Raw genomic sequence first — 24793 nt, 5'->3', positions numbered from 1 at the left:
TTATAAAAAGTAGGAGAAAGAAGCAGAGAGGTCATCTAAAGTTCAACATTTAAAATGAAATTTCTAAATCTATGGAAAACATAGTATACATTATTAAAGATTAATAACTATTGCTTTACTTATTGAATAATAATATTGATAAAACGACTACTATATAATAATAATATGAACAACAAAATTCTACTATATATATATATATATATATATATATATATATATATATATATATATATATATATATATATATATATATATATATATATATATGCAGCCATTTGCTAAAATCATTTAAGTTCATTTTTTTCTCATTAATGTACACACAGCAACCCATATTTACAGAAAAACACAGAATTGTTGACATTTTTGCAGATTTATTAAAAAAGAAAAAAACTGAAATATCACATGGTCCTAAGTATCAGACCCTTTGCTGTGACATTTATATATTTAACTCAGATGATGTCCATTTCTTCTGATCATCCTTGAGATAGTTCTACACCTTCAAGTCCAGCTGTGTTTGATTATATTGATTGGACTTGATCAGGAAAGCCACACACCTGTCCATATAAGACCTTACAGCTCACAGTGCATGTCAGAGCAAATGAGAATCATGAGGTCAAAAGGAACTGCCTGAAGAGCTCAGAGACAGAATTGTGGCAAAGCACAGAACTGGCCAAGGTTACAAAAAAATTCTGCTGCACTTAAGGTTCCTAAGAGCACAGTGGCCTCCATAATCCTTAAATGGAAGACGTTTGGGAAGACCAGAACCCTTCCTAGAGCTGGCCGTCTAGCCAAACAGCTATCGAGGGAGAAGAGCCTTGATGAGAGAGGTAAAGAAGAACCCAAAGATCACTGTGGCTGAGCTCCAGAGATGCAGTCGGGAGATGGGAGAAAGTTGTAGAAAGTCAACAATCACTGCAGCCCTCCACCAGTTGGGGCTTTATGGCAGAGTGGCCCGGCGGAAGCCTCTCCTCAGTGCAAGACACATGAAAGCCTGCATGGAGTTTGCTAAAAATCACCTGAAGGACTCCAAGATGGTGAGAAATAAGATTCTTTGGTCTGATGAGACCAAGATAGAACTTTTTGGCCTTAATTCTAAGCGGTATGTGTGTAGAAAACCAGGCACTGCTCATCACCTGTCCAATACAGTCCCAACAGTGAAGCATGGTGGTGGCAGCATCATGCTGTGGGAGTGTTTTTCAGCTGCAGGGACAGGACGACTGATTGCAATCGAGGGAAAGATGAGAGCGGCCAAGTCCAGTGATATCCTGGACGAAACCTTCTCCAGAGTGCTCAGGACCTCAAACTGGGCCGAAGGTTTACCTTCCAACACGACAATGACCCTAAGCACACAGCTATAATAATGAAGGAGTGGCTTCACAACAACTCCGTGACTGTTCTTGAATGGCCCAGCCAGAGCCCCGACTTAAACCCAGTTGAGCATCTCTGGAGACACCTAAAAATGGCTGTCCACCAACGTTTACCATCCAACCTGACAGAACTGGAGAGGATCTGCAAGGAGGAATGGTAGATGATCCCCAAATCCAGGTGTGAAAAACTTGCATCTTTCCCAAAAAGACTCATGGCTGTATTAGATCAAAAGGGTGCTTCTACTAAATACTGAGAAAAGGGTCTGAATACTTAGGACCATGTGATATTTCAGTTTTTCTTTTTTAATAAATCTGCAAAAATGTCAACAATTCTGTGTTTTTCTGTCAATATGGGGTGCTGTGTGTACATTGAGGAAAAAATTAACTTAAATGATTTTAGCAAATGCCTGCAATATAACAAAGAGTGAAAAATTTAAGGCGGTCTGAATACTTTCCGTCCCCACTGTATATTATACATACATGTACTCTTTTTTTTTTTTTTTTTTTTTTTTTATGTTCGCCTACCCTAGTTCGCAGAGTGCGTTTGGCCTGGCCTACATATAACAGATTACAGGAACATTTGAGCATATAGACTACAAACTGAGTTGAACAAGTGATAAACTGCCTAATGTCTTATGCCCTGTATACACGGTCGAATTTCCCGATGGAAAATGTGTGATAGGACCTTGTTGTCGGAAATTCTGACCGTGTGTAGGCTCCATCACACATTTTCCATCGGAATTTCCGACACAAAGTTTGAGAGCTTGCTATAAAATTTTCCGACAACAAAATCCGTTGTCGGAAATTCCGATTGTGTGTACACAAACCCGATGCACAAAGTGCCACGCATGCTCAGAATAAATTAAGAGACGAAAGCTATTGGCTACTGCCCCATTTATAGTCCCGACGTACGTGCTTTACGTCACCGCTTTTAGAACGATCGGATTTTCCGACAACTTTGTGTGACTGTGTGTATGCAAGACAAGTTTGAGCCAACATCCGTCTGAAAAAATCCATGGATTTTGTCGTGGGAATGTCCGATCAATGTCCGACCGTGTGTACAGGGAAATAATTTTTTAAAAAGTTTTTAAAATGTTTTTCCATGATATTCGTTACGATATCCAGGTATTGGATGATTGGTGGTGGATCGCTTGGTTGTCCCGCTTTGTGACTATAAAATCCCTGTTCTATGCTGGATCTTGAGCGTGTTATCTGAGGAAGGAGTTATACCCCGAAACATGTAATTGTATAGCACTCAAGCTCCAGCACCTGCTGTGATACTCATCACATCGCTTCCTCTGATCTATTTGATCCATCAGGCTTTGCCAATGTCTACCTGCGGTCGGAGTGTGTGACGTGGCCAGGGAGGAGTCCTGTGGTGTCCAGACACCTTGCAGCTCAGCCTTGTACCTGCTGCACCTCCAGCATCCATGTCTGGTCTTACCTGCCGCTGCAGCGGCTCTGCCATTTTGCACTCTGGTCATACAGTGATCATGCTTCCTGGATCTGGGCCCAGTCTTTCCCCTGCCTGATGTAGCCCAGCTTTGGTCATGGTCACCGCTCCCAGCTGCTGGAAAGTGTTTTCAGGCTTCCCATTTTTGGTACACACCCCCCCCCCCAAAAAAAAAAAATGACATGCCAGGGGGCAAGGAGGGGTACTTCGTTACATAGTAGGTGAGGTCGAAAAAAGACACAAGTCCATCAAGTCTAACCTATGTGTGTGTGATATGTCAGTATTACATTGTATACCCCCGTATGTTGCGGTCGTTCAGGTGCTTATCCAATAGTTTCTTGAAACTATCGATGCCCCCCACTGAGACGACCGCCTGTGGAAGAGAATTCCACATCCTTGCCGCTCTTACAGTAACGAGTCTTGTTAAACTCCCTTCCGCGAAAAAGTTTTATCCCTATTGTGGGGTCACCAGTATGGTATTTTTATATTGAAATCATATCCCCTCTCAAGCGTCTCTTCTCCAGAGAGAATAAGTTCATAAGAGTTTACATACTATTGATGTTAGGCTAACTGGTCTGTAATTCACAGGGATGTATTTTGGGCCATTTTTAAATATTGGTGTTACATTGGCTTTTCTCCAATCAGCTGGTACCATTCCAGTCAGTAGACTGTCAGTAAAAATTAGGAACAATGGTCTGGCAATTACCTAACTGAGTTCCCTAAGTACCCTCGGGTGCAAGCCATCTGGTCCCATTGATTTATTAATGTTAAGTTTCCCAAGTCTAATTTTAATTCTGTCCTCTGTTAACCTTGGAGGTGCTACCTGTGATGTGTCATGAGGATAAACACTGCAGTTTTGGTTACTGAAGCCCCTCGATTCCCTCGTGAAGACTGAGAAGAATAAATGCAATACCTTCGCCATCTCTCCATCCTTTGTAACCAGATGTCCTTCCTCATTCTTTACGGGGTCAATATGGTCTGTCCTCCATTTTTTACTGTTTACATACTTAACAAATTTCTTGGGATTTTTTTTACTCTCCTCCGCTATGTGTCGTTCATGTTCTATCTTAGCTGTCCTTATTGCACCCTTACATGTCTTGTTGCATTCTTTATAAAGTCTGAATGCTGATGATGATCCCTCAACCTTGTATTTTTTGAAGGCCTTCTCCTTTGCTTTTATATGCATTTTTACATTGGAGTTAAGCCATCCAGGACTTTTGTTCGCTCTTTTAAATTTATTACCCAATGAGATGCATTAGCTAATGCCCTTATTTAATATGCTCTTAAAGCAAACCCAGCTCTCCTCTGTGTTCTCTGTTCCTAAGATTTTATCCCAATTTATGCCTTATAGCAAGGTTTGTAGTTTAGGGAAGTTGGCTCTTCTGAAATTCAGTGTCTTTGTATTCCCCTTGTTTCCTATTTGTGTGATTTATACTGAGTGGGTGGAACTCCGCTTTAAGTCAACTCTTCATCTGCATTCTGAATTAATGATAATACAAATGTGGTCAAGCTTTTGTGAAATTCAGTCAGGAAGCGCCAACTTGCCAGAATCCAGGAAATATGTTGTTCCTTCAACAGTGATATAAAAAAAAGGAATATATCTGTAATTTTTAGGTGCCCTGGGTACCCAATTCCAGGAATCTCACTGTCATGAACCTTGGAATACTGAAGTATTTCTCCTTTGCTTCTATTACACAGTGGGGGGTCTTCTGCCCTGTCTTAAGGCTAACCCCCTCCAGACGGCTCCATGGTCTGGAAGGAAGACATTGTTCTGTGTTTGACCATTTGTTTATGTACTTTAATTACCCCCTGGGGCTTCTCTGTGTCATTACACATATCAGTCCTCCTTTTCAAGCTATCGGACCACTCTCTGCTGACCCTGTTTCAAGTCCTCATTTGCATGGACAAGAGGACCTGAGTGAAGACTAGAGTGTACTTTACAATTGACCAATAGGAAAGTGGTTGTTGAGGTCGGGGTGTTCAAATTGCTGTGTATAAAAGTGTGTTGTGTGCATCAATTAAAGCAAGATTCCTGTTTGAACTTACATACAGCCTGCCTGGTGTTTGTTCTGAGCTATCACAACTGGATTTGAATGGCACATAGCTGTAGTTCTAATCCCGGAGCATCGGATGACCGAACAATCAAATGTTGCGATCTGCAATCTTATTCAATAGCCACAGAGTAGTGTCGGGAGAGTGGAACCGAGTGAGCAGGGGCTCGTTACACTCACATATGGGTGCTAATGTCATTGTTCACATAAGTTTTAGATCTTTTGATTTAAAGCGGGGTTCCACCCAAATTTTGAACAATATCTGTATGTATTCTCTTCCTTGCCTAGATGCTGACATGCCGTTTAAAAAAATTTAAATCGCCGTAATTACCTTTTATTTTTCTATTCTTCTTTGCACTTCCTGGTTCTCCTCCCGTGGGAGTAGGCATGTTTCTAGCCTCTCCCAGACTCCTGGGAGCTAGTCTCAGGCTTCCCAGGATGCCACTGAGCATGTGCGGGAATGAGCAGTGAATGCTGGGAGCACAGCATTCACCACATCCAGGAAATAAATGCTTGTGGGCTTCAAATGCCCACAATGAAGATGGAAATCGCCTGCAGTGAATAATATAAGTTATTCTTTCCGACAAAATCTGACACAGGCGGACATATTATTACACACAATATGTGAATATGTAATGCTGAGAAGAAAAGTTTGTGAATGAACTCAAAAAAAAAAAAAAAAAAAAAAAAAACGATAAATAGGTGGACCCCCGCTTTAAACACAAAATAGTTGTTTAGTTTGAAGACAAAAAACAACAATATGGTTATCTATTTTTGGTGTACCAAGTCATATTTAAAAATAGAACACATCTTTGTCTTAAAGTTTTATATGGAATGTACTGACCAGGTGTACATGCATAAGAGGCATAGAAATCCCGTCGTCGTTTCATCTCATCTATAGGGGAAACATTATACATCTGTTGAGAGTCATTTAATATATACAAATATCATAATGCCATTTATCAAACTAATTTTTTTTTGTTCTTTTATTCCATTCTAATTTTTTGCTTAAAAAATATACAGTTCACAAAAAGGATCATTGTATTGAGTTGGATAGTTACTTTTATAAATGAGAAAGTGAACTACTGAAAGCTTGTATTCCCCATGAGTCAATGTTTTATATCATGAATTCATATATTTTGCCACCCTAATGGCTCCTTTGTATGCTCTCCTCAATAGACATGTGATAGAAATTCACTGTTAATGTGAGAGAAAAGTTAGCAGTATTTTTAGACAAATAGCAATGCAATAATCTTTTAGAATTGATTTGTATACAAATACTGCAAATGTGAAAGTATGGCAAGCATACAGTAAAGTCTTTAAATCCATGTGGTAAAATCTTTAATAAAAGAAAAAAAAACATTTTGACTGTTAAAATTAGGAGTTACTTTATAAAAAATACCCAACTATGGTACAGGTTATGCCTCTGTGAATTGACATGCATACTCATTATAAACTTCTGCATATTCTGCTGCTGGTCAGAAAGATTTTTTAGATGCTGTCACAAAGATTAACGTACCACTGTGACAACTAAACGCACACAAAATATTTGCTTACCTCTGAACAGTCCTGGTACAAGCTTGTATACAATGTCTTGTAATATTTTATCAGACCTAAATAAGCAAATAGTCATTAGAAATCCTGCCATACAGAAAACAGAATTTTTACACTTAATTGTTAAAGAGGAACTGAAGTCTGCTCACATAATTTGTAATAAAAACATCTTGGCCATTCTGACGCTTCCCTCCAACCACTTTGCATATTATTTTATATACAGTATCTCACAAAAGTGAGTACACCCCTCACATTTTTGTAAATAAATTATATCTTTTCATATGACAACACTGAAGAAATGACACTTTGCTACAATGTAAAGTAGTAAGTGTACAGCTTGTATAACAGTGTAAATTTGCTGTCCCCTCAAAACAACAGCACAGGCATTAATGTCTAAACCGCTGGCAACAAAAGTGAGTACACCCCTAAGTGAAAATGTCCAAATTGGGCCCAACCATTTTCTCTCCCCGTAGTTATGCGACTCATTAGTAAGAAGACCATACAGCGTTTTAACAGGACAGGTTCCACTCAGAACAGGCCTCGCCATGGTCGACCAAAGAAGTTGAGTGCACGTGCTCAGCGTCCTATCCAGAGGCTGTCCTTTGGAAATAGACGTATGTGTGCGGACAGCATTGCTGCAGAGGTTGAAGGGGTGAGGGGTTAGCCTGTCAGTGCTCAGACCATAAGCCGCACACTGCATCAAACTGATCTGCATATCTTCCGTCCCAGAAGGAAGCCTCTTTTTAAGAAGATGCACAAGAAAGCCTGCAAGCAGCTTGCTGAAGACAAGCAGACTAAGTTCATGGATTACTGGAACCATGTCCTGTGCTCTAATGAGACCAAGATAAACTTATTTGGTTCAGATGGTATCAGGCGTGTGTGGCGGCAACCAGGTGAGGAGTACAAAGGCAACTGTCTTGCCTACAGTCAAGCATGGTGGTGGGAGTGTCATGGTCTGGCTGCATGAGTGCTGTCAGCACTGGGGAGCTACAGTTCATTGAGGGAACCATGAATGGCAACATGTACTGTGACATACTGAAGCAGAGCATGATCCCCTCCCTTTGGAGTTTGGGCCACAGGGCAGTATTTCAACATGATAACGACCCCAAACACACCTCCAAGACAACCACTGCCTTGCTCAAAAAGCTGGGGGTAAAGGTGATGGACTGGCCAAGCATGTTTCCAGACCTAAACCCTATTCAGCATCTGTGGGTCATCCTCAAACGCAAGGTGCAAGAGCACAAAGTCTCTGGTTCGGGGTGAGATTTCAGTACCATTAGCGGTAACCCCAAGCCACACTCAGGATTGCATTGCAGGATCCTGGTGCGGTATACTTGCCTTGTCCCCAGGATCCTGCGATGTCCCCCGCTGTGTCTGCAGGCTCTGTCCTCCGCCCGAAGCCTCTGGATGCTGTGCTCCGTTCCCTGCGAGTGTCCCAGCAGCAAATTGAAAAAATGTAAAAATCATAATACATACAGTACACTGTAATCTTACAGATTACAGTACTGTATGAAATTATTTCACATCCCTTTTGTCCCTAGTGGTTTGTCCAGTGCCCTGCATGCAGTTTTATATCATATATACTGTTCTTTCTGCCTGGAAACTGGAGATTGTCCACAGCAAAGAAAAAGTGTCCCTTAACGTGAAAAGTGGTTTTAGAACAGCTAGAAAACAGCGATAGTAAATTAGAACACTTGCAGAATTGAGCGATAGTGAATCGCAGGGAAATTCATTTTATTATTATATTATTTTTCATAATTATTTATTATAATTTATGATCTTGTGTTTCAAACTTTATCATACCCTGGATATCTACTAGTCTCTAGTTTGGGCAAATTTAAGTGTGTTATTGCTAAGAATTACAGGCCTACAATATAAAACGCCAAATTTCTATGCAAAATAATTGTACCGCTTTGAGACGCAAAAATGTGACAGTCATACCGCCAGGGAGGTTAAGAGAGATAGCCAAAACGGAATAAGAAATACGTACTCCTATCCTAGCGGAATTTGAAAATTTAGAGTAAAGCAGTTGAGAATAATAGTTAGACATTATGCTATATAGTAGAGTTGCATAGGCTCTTATTCTTAATGTTTAGGTAAATGTAACTTAAAGAGGAGTTCCGCTTAAAAAAATTAAAAGTCAGCAGCTACAAATACTGCAACTGCTGCTTAAAAAAGTCGGACACTTACCTGTCCCAGGGCCCAGCGATATGGGGGAACAAAGCCCCGCTCGTCTCCCCCTCCTCTCTGTGGCGCCGGCATTGTCACTGTGGACGCCCGGCTGTGGCTTCACAGCCACGCACCGCGCTGTGACTGGCTGGGCAATTACAATGACATGTCCCAGATGATTGCCGAGAGGGAGTAGGGAGAGGTGATCTTCCTGTCCGTCACCACGGTTCCCCCGGGAGGAAGTGGAGCTGGACCCCTCTAAAAGGAGGGTATTCCCCCTCCCAAAAAAAAAAAGTGACATGCCATATCTGGGGGTCACCTTCCCTTAAAGCGGAAGTTCAATTTTTGGGTGGAACTCCGCTTTAAATTTGCAATGTGTCTACATTTTGTAGATTGATTGGTAACTCTCTGGAGATGTAGTAATGATGCCTTTCTAAATATTTATAAATAAAGAATTAAAAAACAAACAAGCAAATCCAATACAGCTCATCATCCAAAAAACAGCATTCCAACAGTAAAGCATGGGGGTGGCAATATCCTGTTATGGGGGTGCTTCTCTGCAGCAGGGACTGGAGCACTTGTCAGTTTAGGAGAAGAAATGGATGCGGCAAAATACTGTCAAATTCTTGATAAAAATCTGCTGCCCTCTGCCAGAAAGTTGTCAATGAGAAGAAGGGTTACCTTCCAACATGACAATGACCCAAAGCACACAACAAAAATGACCACACAGTGGTTGGAGGAGAAAAAGGTGAATGTCCTTGCATGGCCTAGTCAGAGCCCAGACTTAAAGTGTTTGTTAACTCAACTATTTTTTTCACTGCCAGTCCCTCTATTAGATTCTGGCATACCACACTATCAAGTCCTTTGTAAAAACGAGCGCGCTAAATACCTCTTGAGCTGTCTTCAGGTCGGTCACATGACTCACAGTCGCTTTACAGCTCCGAGACACTGCTTCTGCAGGAGGGGACGTGATCTCCCTCTGACATCAGCCAGGGAGATCACGTGACCTCCTGCAGAAGCAATGGCTCAGAGCTATAAAGCGGTCGGGGGAGACCGAGACACAGCTGAAAGGCAGGAATGAGGGGGTTAGGGGGAGAGAGGAGAGCAGAGAGGACACATCTGTGTGACGGAGGGACGTATTCTGACCATGGTGGTCAGGGCTGAGCGGCCCTGGTTATCATGGTCAGTATAGAGAGGGCATACAGGAAATGGCAGGATCAGGGAGGGTTTTTTTTACAGTTTAGAGGGGGGCAGATTACACAGCACAAGCACTGTGCAATCTGCTTTAAGGGACCAGAATCTCAATTTTTTTTGGGTTAACAAAAACTTTAATGATATATGAAATGTCAACTATGTCAATAGTGGTCTTGCAGACATTGAATTATACACAGTGCCTCATCCCATAGTAACAAAAATGTGAACAAATATGGGATTTTAATGGCACCATACTAAGAATTAATTATAAAATATTTTATTGAAAAATTACATAGGTATCTAAAAATCACATAACATGAATTTGACATATCGCTAAAAACACCCTATTCTGCTGAGCTAGTGACACCATATCCTCTCACAAGCTCTGAGTCGGAAGCCACCAATACACAGTGGAAATAGATACTACAGAACTACTCAGATGTCCTAATATCCAAATATCTGGTAGTGACCAAACGAGGGATGGTGAAATTCAGCTCACCAACATGCTCGGCATGTTCCGCATATTGACAGGCTTCTTCCGGTGCTTGAGGGTAAGATTATTATGATCTATAATAAAGCGAATATAGTATCATTAGTACATTGAAGATAAAATAGATGCATATTCACTTGCATTAAAAAATGCAAAACAACAAGAGGTACTTACAAAAATACTGTAAATAGATCACATGAGGGAGCAGGCGGCAAGGTCAAAGAAACCACCAACCCCCAGCACAGAAGGGCGAATATGGGGACTCACCTAGGGGGCAAAGTGATGGGAAGGGATAATAAACAATGGTAACATGGCAAAATGTATATATAATGTAGACAAACAAAAAACAAGCCAGCTCTAGCCGTCATTGTGTACTTTGTGAACTTGGAGGATTGTCATATTTATTATAAGCTCCGCTGTATGTGACATGCTAGAAGCAACAGCAATCTATGGTACAGTGTTGTGAGCTAGCTGCACATGTAATATATTGGTCGAGGGCTGCACGCATGTTTTGAAGGGGAGATCTAGTAGTTCTTATTATATACTTTATACATACATTTTGACTGCTTTACTAAGCAATTGGATTTTTATTAAATTGGGGACCAATCTAGTACCACATTATCATTTTTAGGAAAGTATATGTCTTATCATGGAATAGCAGGATCTCTGTCCCAAGAGAATTTATCTCCAAAATTTGAGGAAGTTACAGTCTTGTCACTGGCTTGTTTTCTGTTTGAGTATACATTATATATACATTTTGCCATGTTACCCATGGTACTAGATTGGTCCCCAATTTAATAAAAATCCATTTGCATAGTAAAGCAGTCAAAACGTATGTACAAATTATATACCAAGAACTACTAGATCTCACCTTCAAAACACGCATGTAGCCCGGGACCAATATATTACATGTGCAGCTAGCTCCAAACCCTGATTGCCCTTGCTGCTAGTATTTCATACAGTGGAGCTTATAAAAAATGTGACAATCCACCAAGTACACAATGACAGCTAGAGCTGGCTTATTTTTTGTTTGAGTATACATTATATATACACATTTTGCCAGGTTACCTTTGTTTATTATCCCTCCCCATCACTTTGCACTGTGTCCCCTAGGTGTGTTCCCATATTCGCCCCTTCTGTGCTGGGGGTTGGTGGTTTATTTGGTTTATTCCTCCCTCATGTGATCTATTTACAGTATTTTTGTAAGTACCTCTTGTTATTTGCATTTTTTACTGCAAGTGAATATGCATCGATCTTCAATGTACTTAATGATACTATATTCGCTTTATTATAAATCATAATAATCTAACCCTCAAGCTCCCGAAGAAGCATGTCAATATGTGAAACATGTCGAGCATGTTGCTGAGCTGAATTTCACCATCCCTCTTTTGGTCACTACCAGATGGTACTTCAGAACAACTGAGATGTCCTAATATCAAATTTTCACTGTGTATTGGGGGCTCCCGACTCACAGCTTGTGAGAGGATATGGTGTAACTAGCTCAGCAGAATAGGGTGTTTTGGTGATTTGTCAAATTCATGTTATGTGATTTTTAGATACCTATGTAATTTTTCAATAAAATATTTCATAATTAATTCTTAGTGTGGTGCCATTAAAATCCCATATTTGTTGGAATTTTTGTTATTAGAGCCCAGACTTAAACCCCATTGAAAATCTGTACAATGGCTTGAAGACTGCAGTCCACAAACAGTCACCATCAAATTTAACTGAACTTGAGCAGTTCTGCAAAAAAGAGCAGGGAAATATTGCAAAGTCTAGATGTGCAAAGTTCATAGAGACATATCCAACAGACTAAAGGCTGTCATTACAGCAAAAGGTGGTTCAACAAAAATACTGACACAAGGGGGTAATGCTTTTTCCAACACAGTGATTCGGTTTGATTTTTTTTCTGACATGTTGGTGTTATATCTTTCATTAGGGTGGTATAGGTTGCAATGAGTCAATACAGCTGGATATAAAAAAAAAAAAACTGTCTTCATTTAAAGCGGTTGTATATCATTTTCTGTGATTTTTACCTACAGGTAAGCCTATAATAAGGCGTACCTGTAGGTAAAATGAATATCCCCTAAACCTTTACGGTTTAGGAGATATTCACTTTGCATGCAGCCGCTAATGTCAGCAGTGCATGCGTTGTGAAGCCCCAGATAAAGGTCTGGCAGATGGACCTTGCCGGGAAGAAGACTCCCACGTGCATGCGCGGGGTAGTAACGTTATCGTGGCTCCAGCAACTCACAGCGCCGGAGCTGTGAACCGGGAAGAAACGCTGAGGGTTGTCAGCTCCCTCGGTGTGGACCGGCATCAGATGCTGAGGCCTTGTTCTAAGGTGAGTATTTCATAATGAGCTAGTATACGCTGCATACTAGCTCATTATGCCTTTGCCTTACAGGTTTTTTTGTTTAAAAAAAAAAAAAATTCAGTGCGGGTATACAACCACTTTAAGGATGCAAAGTAACAAAATGTGATTATTTTAAAGAGGGGGGGGGGGGAGTGATTCTTTTCTATGCCTATTGTGTATATACACACATACACACTATGCCAGCACACTTCTGTTTTATTTTGTATTGTAGTCTTGGTATTTCCAGTCTAAATGCAAGAGCAGCAAAGTGGATATCAGCTGAAAATGTGCTCTGAATAAGTGGAAGAACAGATTGTTTGGTGCAAAGTCTGGTAATCTCTCCTGGGCCATTCTCAGTTTATGGTTTCTTCTTTGTTGCACATATATGGCCTAGTGTATAAAATAAAAGCAGTGTCTGCATTCATCACTGTAGTTTGAATTCTACAAGTTCTCACCTTATGCTAAGCAGAGGACGTCCTTTGTGCACTTGAGAGTCACACATGGGGCAGAATTTGTGTGCTTCTAAGTAGCGCAGGATACAGGTCTTACAAACTGTGTAAAAGAAAAGAAAGAACTCAAACATGTCAAGGCAATAGCAGGTAATATCCTCTTACACTGAAAGGAATATGCAGGTTGTCACTGCTGGCCTTCATGTGAGAATGTTAGTTACCTGTTTGTCTTTCATACTTTGTCAGCCAGTAACTACAAACAAATTAGATCTGCCTATTTTTTGAAAGTCAGTAATTTCAAAAGTATTCAAATCAGCAACACAGCTGGGAACTATCATTTTAAAAAGGAAAAAGGCAATGTATGTATCTTAGTAGACTCACAGGAGTGCAGGCATTCTACAATGGTTGCTGCATCAATGAAATATCCTCCACACAGAGCACACATAAGATGTGGATTCAGCTCAGTCATCTTGATCCGCATGGTCCGATGCATTTTCAGAGGGGAAGGGGGTCTAGGGAGGACTCTGAAAAGAAAGTCAGAAAACAAATTAGTTAATATAAAATGTGTCATGGATGAGTACATTGATTGATTGAAATTCAATACATTAATTAGCTAGCAGAAAAACTGAAGAGTAAGAATTTGTAGTTCAACTAATTTCAATGGAGATCAAGTTTGATTCAAGCAGTACATCTTTACACACATAAGCTCCCTGGCTCCGGGAGTATGTAGAACTGTGCCAGTTGTTCTATATTTACATTACAATTCCCAGATCTTGAAAAGGATGACTCAGGGATAAGGCCCCTGAGGGCTGGCCTGCAGTTTTTGACCTAGTGTCCAATACTCCAGCAGGCAGTAGTACAACTCAGTCATCAATGGATGATAGCAAAACTACAATTTTTCGCTTGTATTTAAATTCTACAAAATGTGAAGGAAACATGGAGTCTGTCAGTGCTGACCCCTTCTGCAAATTGTAGTTGCCTAGCTTATATGATGGGCCTCTTGCTTAAATATTTTGGGTCACTGACCAACAAAAATTATACAAATAAGGACACCTGGCTTTTCTCAAAATGTCCTGATATGCATGTTTTTTTTTTTTCCATAAAGATTTTATTCAGTTTAAGAACATATACATACAGATCAAAAACAGACGTCACATGACAGTATAAAACTAGAACATCAAACTAGTACCAATCGAAAGATACATGGAAGAACATCTTGAAGTGAAATGGACAGGAACTGAACGTAAGATAGACAATTAGTGTAGGAGGGCAGAGGGTCTCTCTCTCTCTTTTGTTCACCTCCCCCCCCCGGTTCTCCCCTCCGGATATAATCCAGGGAAGGGGAGAGAGCAATGATTCGTTCCCGGTCAGAGTCTAAGGCGTAGTGTATCCTAATAAAGCACATGTGACAGCAGAGGAGAGGTACATCCAATTAAGTCATAGTGTGCATGTTCAATTGGTATATATGGGGAAATAAATATTCCCTGCTAGAGTAGACAGAGAATAGGAAAGAGAGGAGAGGGCAGAGAGGGGAAGAAGAAAAAAGAATGAAAGGAAAGGAGGGAAGGGAAAGTAAAGATGGGGGAAAATGGGGGGTCACAACTACGAAAGGAGGAGGGGGGAAGCTAATATTGGGATAGAAGGGGGGAAGGGGGGAGCAGGGAAAGGGGCAAGGTGAACAGGGGATATTTATTATTAGGGAATCCAGAGTGGGTCTGCACCCGTGCCCCGCCCCCACACCCTCGGCACCCTGTATCTCAATGCAGAATTTGCATATCAACTCAGAAAAGTGCTGGCGATATCCGTCAGTGGTAGTGAAGTGAGTCCAGCACGCCAAACAATTGAGAATTTATGCATTCTGTCCTGCGCGATATGGATCAATTCCTCCATATCTTTTATTTTTGAAATTCGCGCAAACCACTCCCTGAGTAGTACGTCCTCAAAAGGCCATTCCTGTTGTGGAAAGCTATTGGAGTCGCCTGGGGGGAAATCAGGGTTCCCCCATAATGAGGTCAGGGGGCCCGGGATAGGGGCAGAGATCCCACCAAGCCTAGACTTCCTATAAGCCAGAAGAGAAGGGTAGATGAGAGGGTGATTCGACAGGGATTGTGGCCAGTTTTTGGAGGACAACCAAGGAAGATGTAAGAGTCCAGCCGAGAAAGCTCCCTCAAGGAATACCCATGACTTTTTAAATGCATGGATATTCCAGTCTGTGATCCTTGTGAGATGGCAGGCTATGTAATATTTATGCAAATCTGGCAATCCAATACCCCCCCTGGTTTTGGGCAGCGTAAGGCGAGAATATTTAATGCGAGGAGGGGAATCTCTCCACAGAAAGGCAGAGCAGGCTTTCCGATAGGTTGCAAAGAAGGCTGTTAGTAAGGATAACGGGACTGCTTGCATTAGGTAAAGTAGTGGTGATAAAACGATCATCTTAATCAGGGCTGAACGTCCAAACCAGGATACATTCAAGCCCGACCATTCCTTAAAGTGTTTTTGGACCCCCAGGAGGGCCGGGTGATGGTTTGTACGGTAGAGATCAGATAGATGAGCAGGGATTTGAATACCCAGGTATGTGATTGCGTCCTTATCCCAACGGAAAGGGAAGGAGTCTTGGCAATGGGCCACTTCCTGAGGAGGGAGGGTGATGTTTAAGGCATGAGATTTTGCATGGTTACATTTTTAGGTTTGGTATTTTGCCAAAGGACTCTATATCTTTGAGGAGGTTCGGTAGGGAAATGCAAGGTGATTTTAAAGAGAGTAGAATATCATCAGCGAAAGCTGCGACCTTGAACTCTCTCCCCTTCACGGTTATCCCTTGAATGTTTGAGTTGTCTCTCAGTTTGTTAAGGAGGGGCTCTAAAGTTAGTATATAGATCAGAGGTGAAAGTGGGCATCCCTGGCGTGTACCATTGCTGATAGGGAAGGCGTCCGACAGGTGGCCGTTGACTTTCACAGCTGCAGAGTACAAGGCCATTATGTGTGATAGCATGCAGCCCTTGAGGCCAATAGCCAGGAGAACCTCACGCATATAGTCCCAGGCCACCCTGTCGAACGCCCTCTCAGCATCTTGTGAAAGGAGAAATCCTTGCGTTTTTGGAAGTCATGAGCCAATGGTGCAGGTTTAGTGTGCGGATGGTATTGTCCCTGGCCTCCCTGCCAGGGACAAACCCCACTTGGTCCAGAGAGATGAGGCCGGGAAGTAGTCTATTAGCCATAATTTTCGCATATATTTTAATGTCCAGATCTAAAAGGGATATTGGTCTATAATTAGCCACTAATGCGGGTCCTTGCCTTCCTTAGGTATCACAGCGATATGGGCTGTTAGCATTCTGTCTGGTCTAATCTGGGGATCTGATAAGGCGTTAAAAGTAACTAAAAGATTGTGAGAAAGGATGTCAGCGAAAGATTGGTAATACTGGAGGGTGAAGCCGTCAGGCCCCGGGCTCTTGCCCGCTTATTTGTTTTATGGCCATCTCCAGTTCAATCACCGATATGTGGTTCTCGAGATCAAGTGACTGTTGGGGGGTTATTGGTCTAGGACTGTACTGGGAAAGAAAGTCTTTGATAAGCTTGGTGCGTGTTTCAGGGGTGGACTGAGTTATGTGTTTGGTCTGTAAGTTATAAAGATTTGAACAAAAGTTCTCAAATTCCCTGGCAATTTTCTCATTCTTGACCAGAAGAGTTCCCCCGGGGTAACGTATGTGGTGGATTGTGGAAGAAATTTTAGAATTTTGGACCGTACATGCCAGAAGTCGGCCACATTTGTTGCCCTGTTCATAGAAAATCCTCTGGCCAAGAATGTAGCGTCTTTTAGTGCCCTTGTCTAGCTTCTCCAATAACAGGGAGCAAGTATGTACCAAGTCTTGTAGGGTGGATTGTGCCTGTGTCAATTTGTGGGTTCTTTCCAGGGATTTAATTGTGTTGAAGAGAGTATTAATGTTCTCTCGGTGTTGTCTCTCAGCTTCTGCGGCAAGGGCAAATAGTTCCCCCCCGGATTACGCATTTATGCGCTTCCCAGAGGGAAATCGGAGAGATTTTGGGGTTCGAGTTTTCAATAAAGTATTGCTGGTGTTGTGTGCGTACGCGTTCAATCGAAGAGGGATCTTTAAGTAGAGAGGGGTTTAATCGCCAGAGCTTCGTTCTAGAATAGATTTCAGGGAAAGATAGTGTGACTGTAATTGGGTGATGGTCGGATAAATACATTGGTTCTATGGTGGACTTTTGTAGAAAGGGTAAATCCTTCTGGGAGAGGAAAGTAATCGATCCTAGAGTATATCTGATGGGGGGCTGAATAAAAAGTGTATTCCTTATCCGAGGGAGACAGGGTGCGCCACATGTCATGAAGGGATAGCTTTTGGAACTGCAGTTTTATCTGTCACAATACTCTATATGTTAAGGTGGAAGTTCCTGTGGAGGAGTCTAATATCGGGTTCAGGGGGACATTGAAGTTGCCGCCCAGTAGCACCAACCCTTTCTGGAAAGAGGCTAGGAGATCACAGGTTTTCCTGTAGAATGCGAAGCTTGGAAGCGTAGGAGCCTTTGAGAATGATAAATCTGCCCTCTGGGTCTATAAGAGAGGCTAAAGATGAAGTGTGCTTTGAGTTTAGTGAGAGACGATAAGACTTGGGACCTTTTTTCTGGTAAATTAAGGCCTTTCACATTGAGGGATATGCACTTTAACGTCAGGGAATGTGTTGCTAATGTTGAAAGCTTTATAATAATGCCGAGGCAATCTGGCTATACTGCCACAGTGCTCTGTAGGTTTTAAGGGTTGCTGAAAACTGATGAGGATGGGCAACCGGGGGGTGGGCGCGGACCCAGTCAAGGGGGGGGGGGGGTTTGGACCAACCTAGAGTGGAGGAGGGCGAGAATAGGAAGTGGGTCTAGGAGGAAAGCCGAGGGAGGGGGTGGGGGAGAAGAAAGAAGGGGAAGTAAGAGGGAGGGATGGAAAGAGCGAAGTTAGTATAAAGAAAAAGAAGGAAAAGGGAGAAAGGAGAAAGGAGAGAAGATAGGAGAAAGATCAAACCAGAGGTGGGTGTAGATGATCTAAACCACCTATAAAGGGAGGGTCTGGGGTGTCAGCTAATGTCCCGATAGGACTGCTGTGAGGGGACGAAAGGAGGGACGGAAACCTCAGGATGGTTGCGAGTCGGGGACCAAAAAAGAATACAATATGTGGGTACACATACAAAAATATTGAAATATAATCAAATGGGAAGCCTACTACATATCAGGAACTAAATCACATGTGAACCAAAACAGAGAGGATATAAGCATTAATACAAACATGTAAAACAGGTCTGCCATGAAACGCCCCTGCTATATCTATCTAGTGAGTATGTTGAAGTTGTAAGCAACCATATAGGGCAGGATAGTCAGCCTCAACTGACACACTAAGCATGCGGGAGAGGAAGGGAAGGGAAAAAAAAAAAGGGGGGGGGGGGAGCTTTTGAGGTGGGGAGAGGAGGGATCTAAGCAGTGACTCTTACTTAAGAACCTGGGTAAGTGCGTTGTACAGGTGTACACCTGTAAGACATATCCTATTATCCCACTAAAACATCTAGGTGAGCATCTGAAAACCTGTGTTGGCATATAATTGAAAACAAAAAGTAAGGTCCAAATAACTGGGGTTACGGATACTTGTGAGCTAGACATGAAAGGCAGTCCTTCCTGTTGCGGATGTCTAGCCTCATGAGGGTAGATCTGTGGTATATCCCGGTTTAAAAAAAAAAAAAAAAAAGGGGGGGGGTTAGAAGTAGAAAAGTAAACAAGTCAAGATGTGTGTAAAAGTCAAATGAACGAATCAGGACGGGACACATCTTAAGGCATTAGTGGATATTGATCGACCTGTACTTCCACATCTGGTCAATGTATGGGGAGTCGGTGACAATCTGTAGCAGCGTGTGAAAATGAGGCAAAAGAATGAGGTAAAAGGACGGTTTGAAAGTCCCAGGGTAAGGTCACAAGGCCATGTCTCCGGGGTGAACCATTGAGCTGTACATAACACGGGGAAAGTGCCTAAAGGCCTCCCTGGTGCGTGTGTGAAGTGAAAGGTATTACCTCAAGTGGGTGAGTCCTCAAAAGTTGCAGCTAAAAGTTGTAGCTGTTGGCAGCTCCATGGTTCAGCTGCTTCTGGTCACGATGTCGATGTCAGCGAGTGCAAGGAAGTTGTGCCTGGTCCAGGTGAGAGTCTCCAAAACACCTTTTCCGTAGAGGCGTCGCGGCCATTGCTGATCAGGAATGGAGGGAGAAACACGAAAAGAAAGAGGATCCGTTGTTGAAGCCAGGGGGTTGAGGAGATGAACGAGAGGGTCACAAAAGAAGGAAATTGAGGGATTATGGGCTGAGAGACTTACTCACAAGTGACGATCCATGACAGGAACGGGGCACACGACTCAAGCTTCCTGGAGGTCCCTTCTCGCGGGAGGTGAAGAAGGGGAACCCGGGCCACGTTGATAGAGGTCTTGGCGAGACAAGCGGGGGGTCGGAGATGATCTATCCATTCTGTGTCTACGAGGTCTATGGCGTTGAGCCTTTGGAGAAGAGTTGAGGGATACCGGGAGCCATGGTTCCGCGGGGAAAAAGAGCGAGCACCAGTCCGGAAGCTCAATACTTGGGAGATCGAGCTGCTCACAGAAGCCTGGCAGATCTTCCAGCATGCGTAGCAAGGCAGAGCGTCCCCTGGCGGACGCTGACAAACTGAAGGGGAATTTCCAACGGTATTGTATGTTCCGGGCACGAAGGGCATCCAGTAGGGGGTGCATTGCTCTTCTATTTTGTAGCGGTATCTGGGATAAGTCCTGGAATTATTAAACTTCAGTGCCATTATGGAGAATGCCACCTCTCTCCCTTGCTTTGCGGAGGATCTCCTCCTTAAATGGAAAGTTAACGAAACAGCATATTATATCCATGGGTGGCTCATTCTCACGGGGTTGGGGGCGCAAGGCACGATGAGCCCTCTCTATTTCAATAGGAGAATCTGCAGGACGATCGATCAAGTTATTAAATATTGTGCAAATGGTCTGTTGTATCGATCCTGGTTCAATGCTCTCAGGGACCCCCCCCCGGACCCTGATATTGTGCCTTCTGCCTCGGTTGTCGAGGTCTTCGATATGTCTGTGTAAATCATACATATGGGAGAGTTGTGCATTGTAGGTGGTTTGCACCTGACGAATGGTGGCCGCATGGGTCAGAGTGGTTTACTCCACATCATCAATGCGATGAGCCACTGCCTGGATATCTGCTTTTAGGTCGGCTATCGCGGCTGTGACGGTGTTTTTGATGTCTGAGGCCACTTTCTCGAGGTCAAACAGACTGGGGGGCTGCGCTCGACTGGTTCCAGGAGATGAGCCTCCCGTCAGCGTGCCGGGCAGCGAGCTAGACGAGATATCGGGGTCTGAGCCTGGGAGCCGACTGGCGCTGGGTCCGGAATAACTCCGGAATGTTTCTGCGCAGCTGTGTACCTGGGTCCATAGCTGTGCGGGATGCCGATGAGCTCCGGAAGGATCTGTTCATGCTGGTTCTAGGGTGTAGGCTACCTTAAAAGCAAGATTCGGTCCCCGGGTCGCAGGAGCTATCAGCTTATGCTGCCATCTCGGTCTCCGGCCAGGCCACGTCCCCTTCCTGATATGCATGTTTTAACAGATGCTTTATTATGGAGTTCAACTTTCCCTGTGTCAATATTGGTTTACTCTTCCTTACATGTTTCAAAAACACACTGGCCTCTAGTTAAAGCAGAGGGCCACCCTGCAAAAAAAAATGCCACCAAAATTCCTAAAAAAATGTTTTAAAAAAACCTATTCCGCGGCTTGTTCTTCTCCTCGGTGAGCGCCCCTGTTGTCTTCTGGGAATTGTGTGTGTTCCCAGAACACCACGGGGCCATTCACAGATCGCTCGCGCGTGCGCAGTAGGAAACTGGCGGTGAAGCCGCAAGGCTCCACTGCCTGTTTCCCTTACCTAGGAGCCAGAATCGCGCTTTAAAGTGAAAAAATAACATACATATTATGCTTACCTTCTATGTGAAGTGCACCCTGCATCCTCCTCTTCTCAGGTCCCTCTTCGCTGCTCCTGGCCCCTCCCTCCTGTTGAGTGCCCCCACAGCACGCAGCTTGCTATGGGGGCACCCGAGCCGAGTCACAGCTCCGTGTGTCCATTCAGACACGGAGCCCGACCCAGCCTCTCTCCCCTGATTGACAGCCATGGGAGCCAATGGTGCTGCTGCTGCTGTGTCTTTGCCAATCAGGGGGAGAGTCCTGGAAGGCTAAGACACTTGTGGACATCGCTGGAGAGAGATGGGGCTCAGGTAAGTAATTAGGGGGTGCTGGGGGAGGCTCGCACACACAGATTTTTTATCTTAATACATAGAATGAATTAAGATAAAAAAACCTTCTGCCTTTACAATTTCTTTAACAGCTTCCCGCCCAGCTGTCATTTTACTATAGGCCAGGCGGGAAGGTGTTAAAGTAATTGTAAAGGCAGAAGGTTTTTTTATCTTAATGCATTCTATGCATTCTAGCACTGTAGTTCTGGCTGGACATCATATGACATGCTCCTGAGAATGTGCCTCTTCACCGGACACAGCCGATGACAGCACCAGCCCGCTGCCAGTGTCATGTGATCGCTGTGACCAATCACATGAAAACATTGGATGGCTTCCTTTCATGCCATCCAATGTATGCAATTGCTAGCTGTTATTGGTCACAGTAAACACATGGTACGGACTAGAGGTCGACCGATATATCGGCCGATATTTGGCGTTTTTTAATTAATCGGCCTTGGCCCGATTGTGCTGATAAAAAAGGCCGATTATAAATTCAGCGCGACTTGCAAATGACTTCTGTAATAGAAAGTCAATGCAAGTTGCCTGAAGTCTTCTGTGGAGCGACTTCTCTTCTCTCTGGGCAGCCTGCCAAGTCTGATAAGTGGAAACATTGTATCTTTTTAGTTTCTTTTATCAATGAACTGAATTCCATGTGTAGGAGTTCTCAGTTTAACCATTTAAAGACTAAATCTTTTCTGACATTTGTTGCTTACAAGTAAAAATCCTGTATTTTCTGCTAGAAAATCACTTAGAACCCCCAAAAATTATATATATTTTTTAGCAGAGACCCTAGGAAATAAAATAGCGGCTGCTGCAATATTTTATGTCACACGGTATTTGCACAGCGGTCTTTCAAACGCAATTTTTTGGGGAAAAATACACTAATGAATTAAAAAAACTAAGTTAGTCCATTTTTTTTCGTCCAAAAGTTTTGATTACCTGTTTAAATGCACGCCTCTCACTGCAGTGTTATAGAAGGGGGAATGTGTCTAAAAGACAAATGCTCCCTTCCAGCCCAGCCCTCTTAACTACAAGGAAAAAAAAACATGCGTTTATGGGTACAAGATTTACCCACAATCTCATGTTTTTCTCACAGAGTTAAGAGGGAGAATGAGAATCTGCTGCTGCTGAAAAGGTACAAGCCAAATCATATATTATTATGCTATAGGTTATAAGATAATTTATTATTTATCTATTTACTGTGAAATTGCTGGTTGGACGTTACAACTTCAAACTTCAGTAATTTGTCCATCAAGCCACCTGCTTGAGTACAGTATTTGAAAATATAGTAAATTACCTTAAAAACAGTATATAATAATTATTTGTATATTACTTGCTTATGGTAAATAACCCCTTGCCACCCACGTTAATTCTGACACTTCTTTCCTACATGCAAAAAAATCATAATTTTTTTCTAGAAAATTACTCAGAACTCCCAAACATTATATATATTGTTTTAGATATATGCAAGTCACGGGCGCAAAAAAAATTAATTGTGTCAAAAAAAGATAAAAACATAAAAAACTAGTTGCTGCAGTCAAAGATAAACTCCTCCAGTGGATGAAAGAAAAAACAAAGTGAATATAGTGTTGACTGCGCTACCCCAATGTCATAACATTTAAATACACCATGGCTTATTCAATTGTGAAATTAATATAACTGACCAAAAATCTTTGTGCAATGGTAATGTACAAAGCTTGTTTGCTAATGTAAACAAGCATCTGCCCGTTCTGCCTAGTGACAGTGTCACTGATCTCTGCTACCTGGGATCGGGAGCAGAGATCAGTGACGTGTCACATGTAGCCACGCCCCCCCACAGTTAGTAACACTCCCCAGGACATACTTAACCCCTCCCTATACCCTAGAGGTTAACCCCTTCACTGCCAGTGTCATTTACACAGGAATCAGTGCATTTGTATAGCACTGATTGCTGTATAAATGTCAATGGTCCCAAAAATGCATAAAAAATGTCCAATGTGTCTGCCATAATGTCGCAGTCATGATAAAAATCGCTGATCGCCGCCATTACTAGTAAAAAACAGTAATAATAAAAATGCTATAAAACTATCCCCTATTTTGTAAACGCTATAACTTTTGCGCAAACCAATCAAAAAACGCTTATTTTTGGTAAAAAAATTAAAAAATAAAAATCGCAATATGTAGAAGAATACGTATCGGCCTAAACTGAGGAAAAAAAAATGTTTTTTTAAATATTTTTGGGGGATATTTATTATAGCAAAAAGTAAAAAATAATGTGTCTTTCAAAATTGTCGCTATTTTTTTTATTTATAGCGCAAAAAATAAAAACCACAGAGGCGATCAAATACCACCAAAAGAAAGCTCTATTTGTGGGGAATAAAAGGACGTCAATTTAGGAGTCACGTCGCATGACCGCGCAATTGTCAGTTAAAGCGACGCAGTGCTGAATCGCAAATAGTGCTCTGGTCAGGAAGGGGGTAAATTCTTCTGGTTAATAATAATTAAAAAAAAACACAACACTAAAAAATTTGCCCGATCTTTTTGTATACTATGAAAGATGATGTTACGCAGAGTAAATAAATACCTCACATGTCATGCTTTAAAATTGCAAAAAATAAATAAAAATGTAAAGCGCCCTGTCCCCTCGTGCTTGCACATAGAAGCGAATGCATATGAAAGTCGCGCCAGCATATGTAAACGATGTTCAAACCACACGTGAGCTATCACCACGATCCTTAGAGCAAGAGCAATAATTCTAGCAAAAGACGTCCTCTAACTCAAAACTGGTAACCTGTAGAAATTTTTAAGGGTCAAAGTTTGTTGCCATTCCATGAGTGGGCGCAATTTTGAAGCATGACATTTTGGGAATCAATTTACTCAGCGTAATATTATCTTTTACAATATAGAAAAAAAAATTGGGCTAAATTTACATGGTTAGTAAGGTTGAATAAAGACACCAGTCCATTCAGTTCAACCTGAGTGAGTGTGGGTGCGTGTCTACAATTCTCCCTATCCCTGTACATTGTGCCTCATTAGGATGCTCATCTATTATATTATTATTTAAGGTACCCATACAGCACCGTCAATTTACGCAGCGCTCCACACATACATCGCACACTCACATTGGTCCCTACCCTCAAGGAGCCCACAATCCAAGGTCCCCAACTCACATTCATATACTAGGGCAAATTTTGGAGAGAAGCCAATTAACCTACCAGCATGTCTTTGGAGTTTGGAGCATGTATTTGGATTTATTGATTTCTTAATTCAAAAAAGTGTATTTTTTCCAAACAAATTGATTTTGTAAGACCGCTGCGCAAATACGGTGTGACAAAGTATTGCAGGGTGTCTGAAAAAATATAAATATATATATATATATATATATATATATATATATATATATATATA

At 42.2% G+C, this 24793-nt stretch overlaps 1 protein-coding gene across 6 annotated transcripts in view; it reads right to left on the bottom strand.

The window, feature by feature from the left end:
* Window positions 1-24793, bottom strand: part of LOC141114556 (polycomb group RING finger protein 2-like) — a 333247-nt gene that overhangs the window by 296439 nt on the left and 12015 nt on the right. For 5 of the 6 annotated variants that reach the window (XM_073608318.1, XM_073608316.1, XM_073608319.1 and 2 more), the window contains exons 2-5: window positions 13465-13607; window positions 13090-13186; window positions 6429-6484; window positions 5716-5766 (exon numbers count right to left, since the gene is read on the bottom strand). In XM_073608318.1, coding sequence (XP_073464419.1) covers window positions 5716-5766; window positions 6429-6484; window positions 13090-13186; window positions 13465-13576 — 316 coding nt within the window. In that variant the 5' untranslated portion in view covers window positions 13577-13607. The remainder of the gene's footprint in view (window positions 1-5715; window positions 5767-6428; window positions 6485-13089; window positions 13187-13464; window positions 13608-24793) is intronic. The other variant, XM_073608317.1, reaches the window with a different exon arrangement.

Source organism: Aquarana catesbeiana, linkage group LG12 (genome assembly GCF_042186555.1).
Source record: "Aquarana catesbeiana isolate 2022-GZ linkage group LG12, ASM4218655v1, whole genome shotgun sequence".
NCBI lineage: Eukaryota > Metazoa > Chordata > Amphibia > Anura > Ranidae > Aquarana > Aquarana catesbeiana.
Note: the sequence above shows the minus strand (reverse complement) of the source record. Positions and strands in the feature narration are given on the sequence as shown.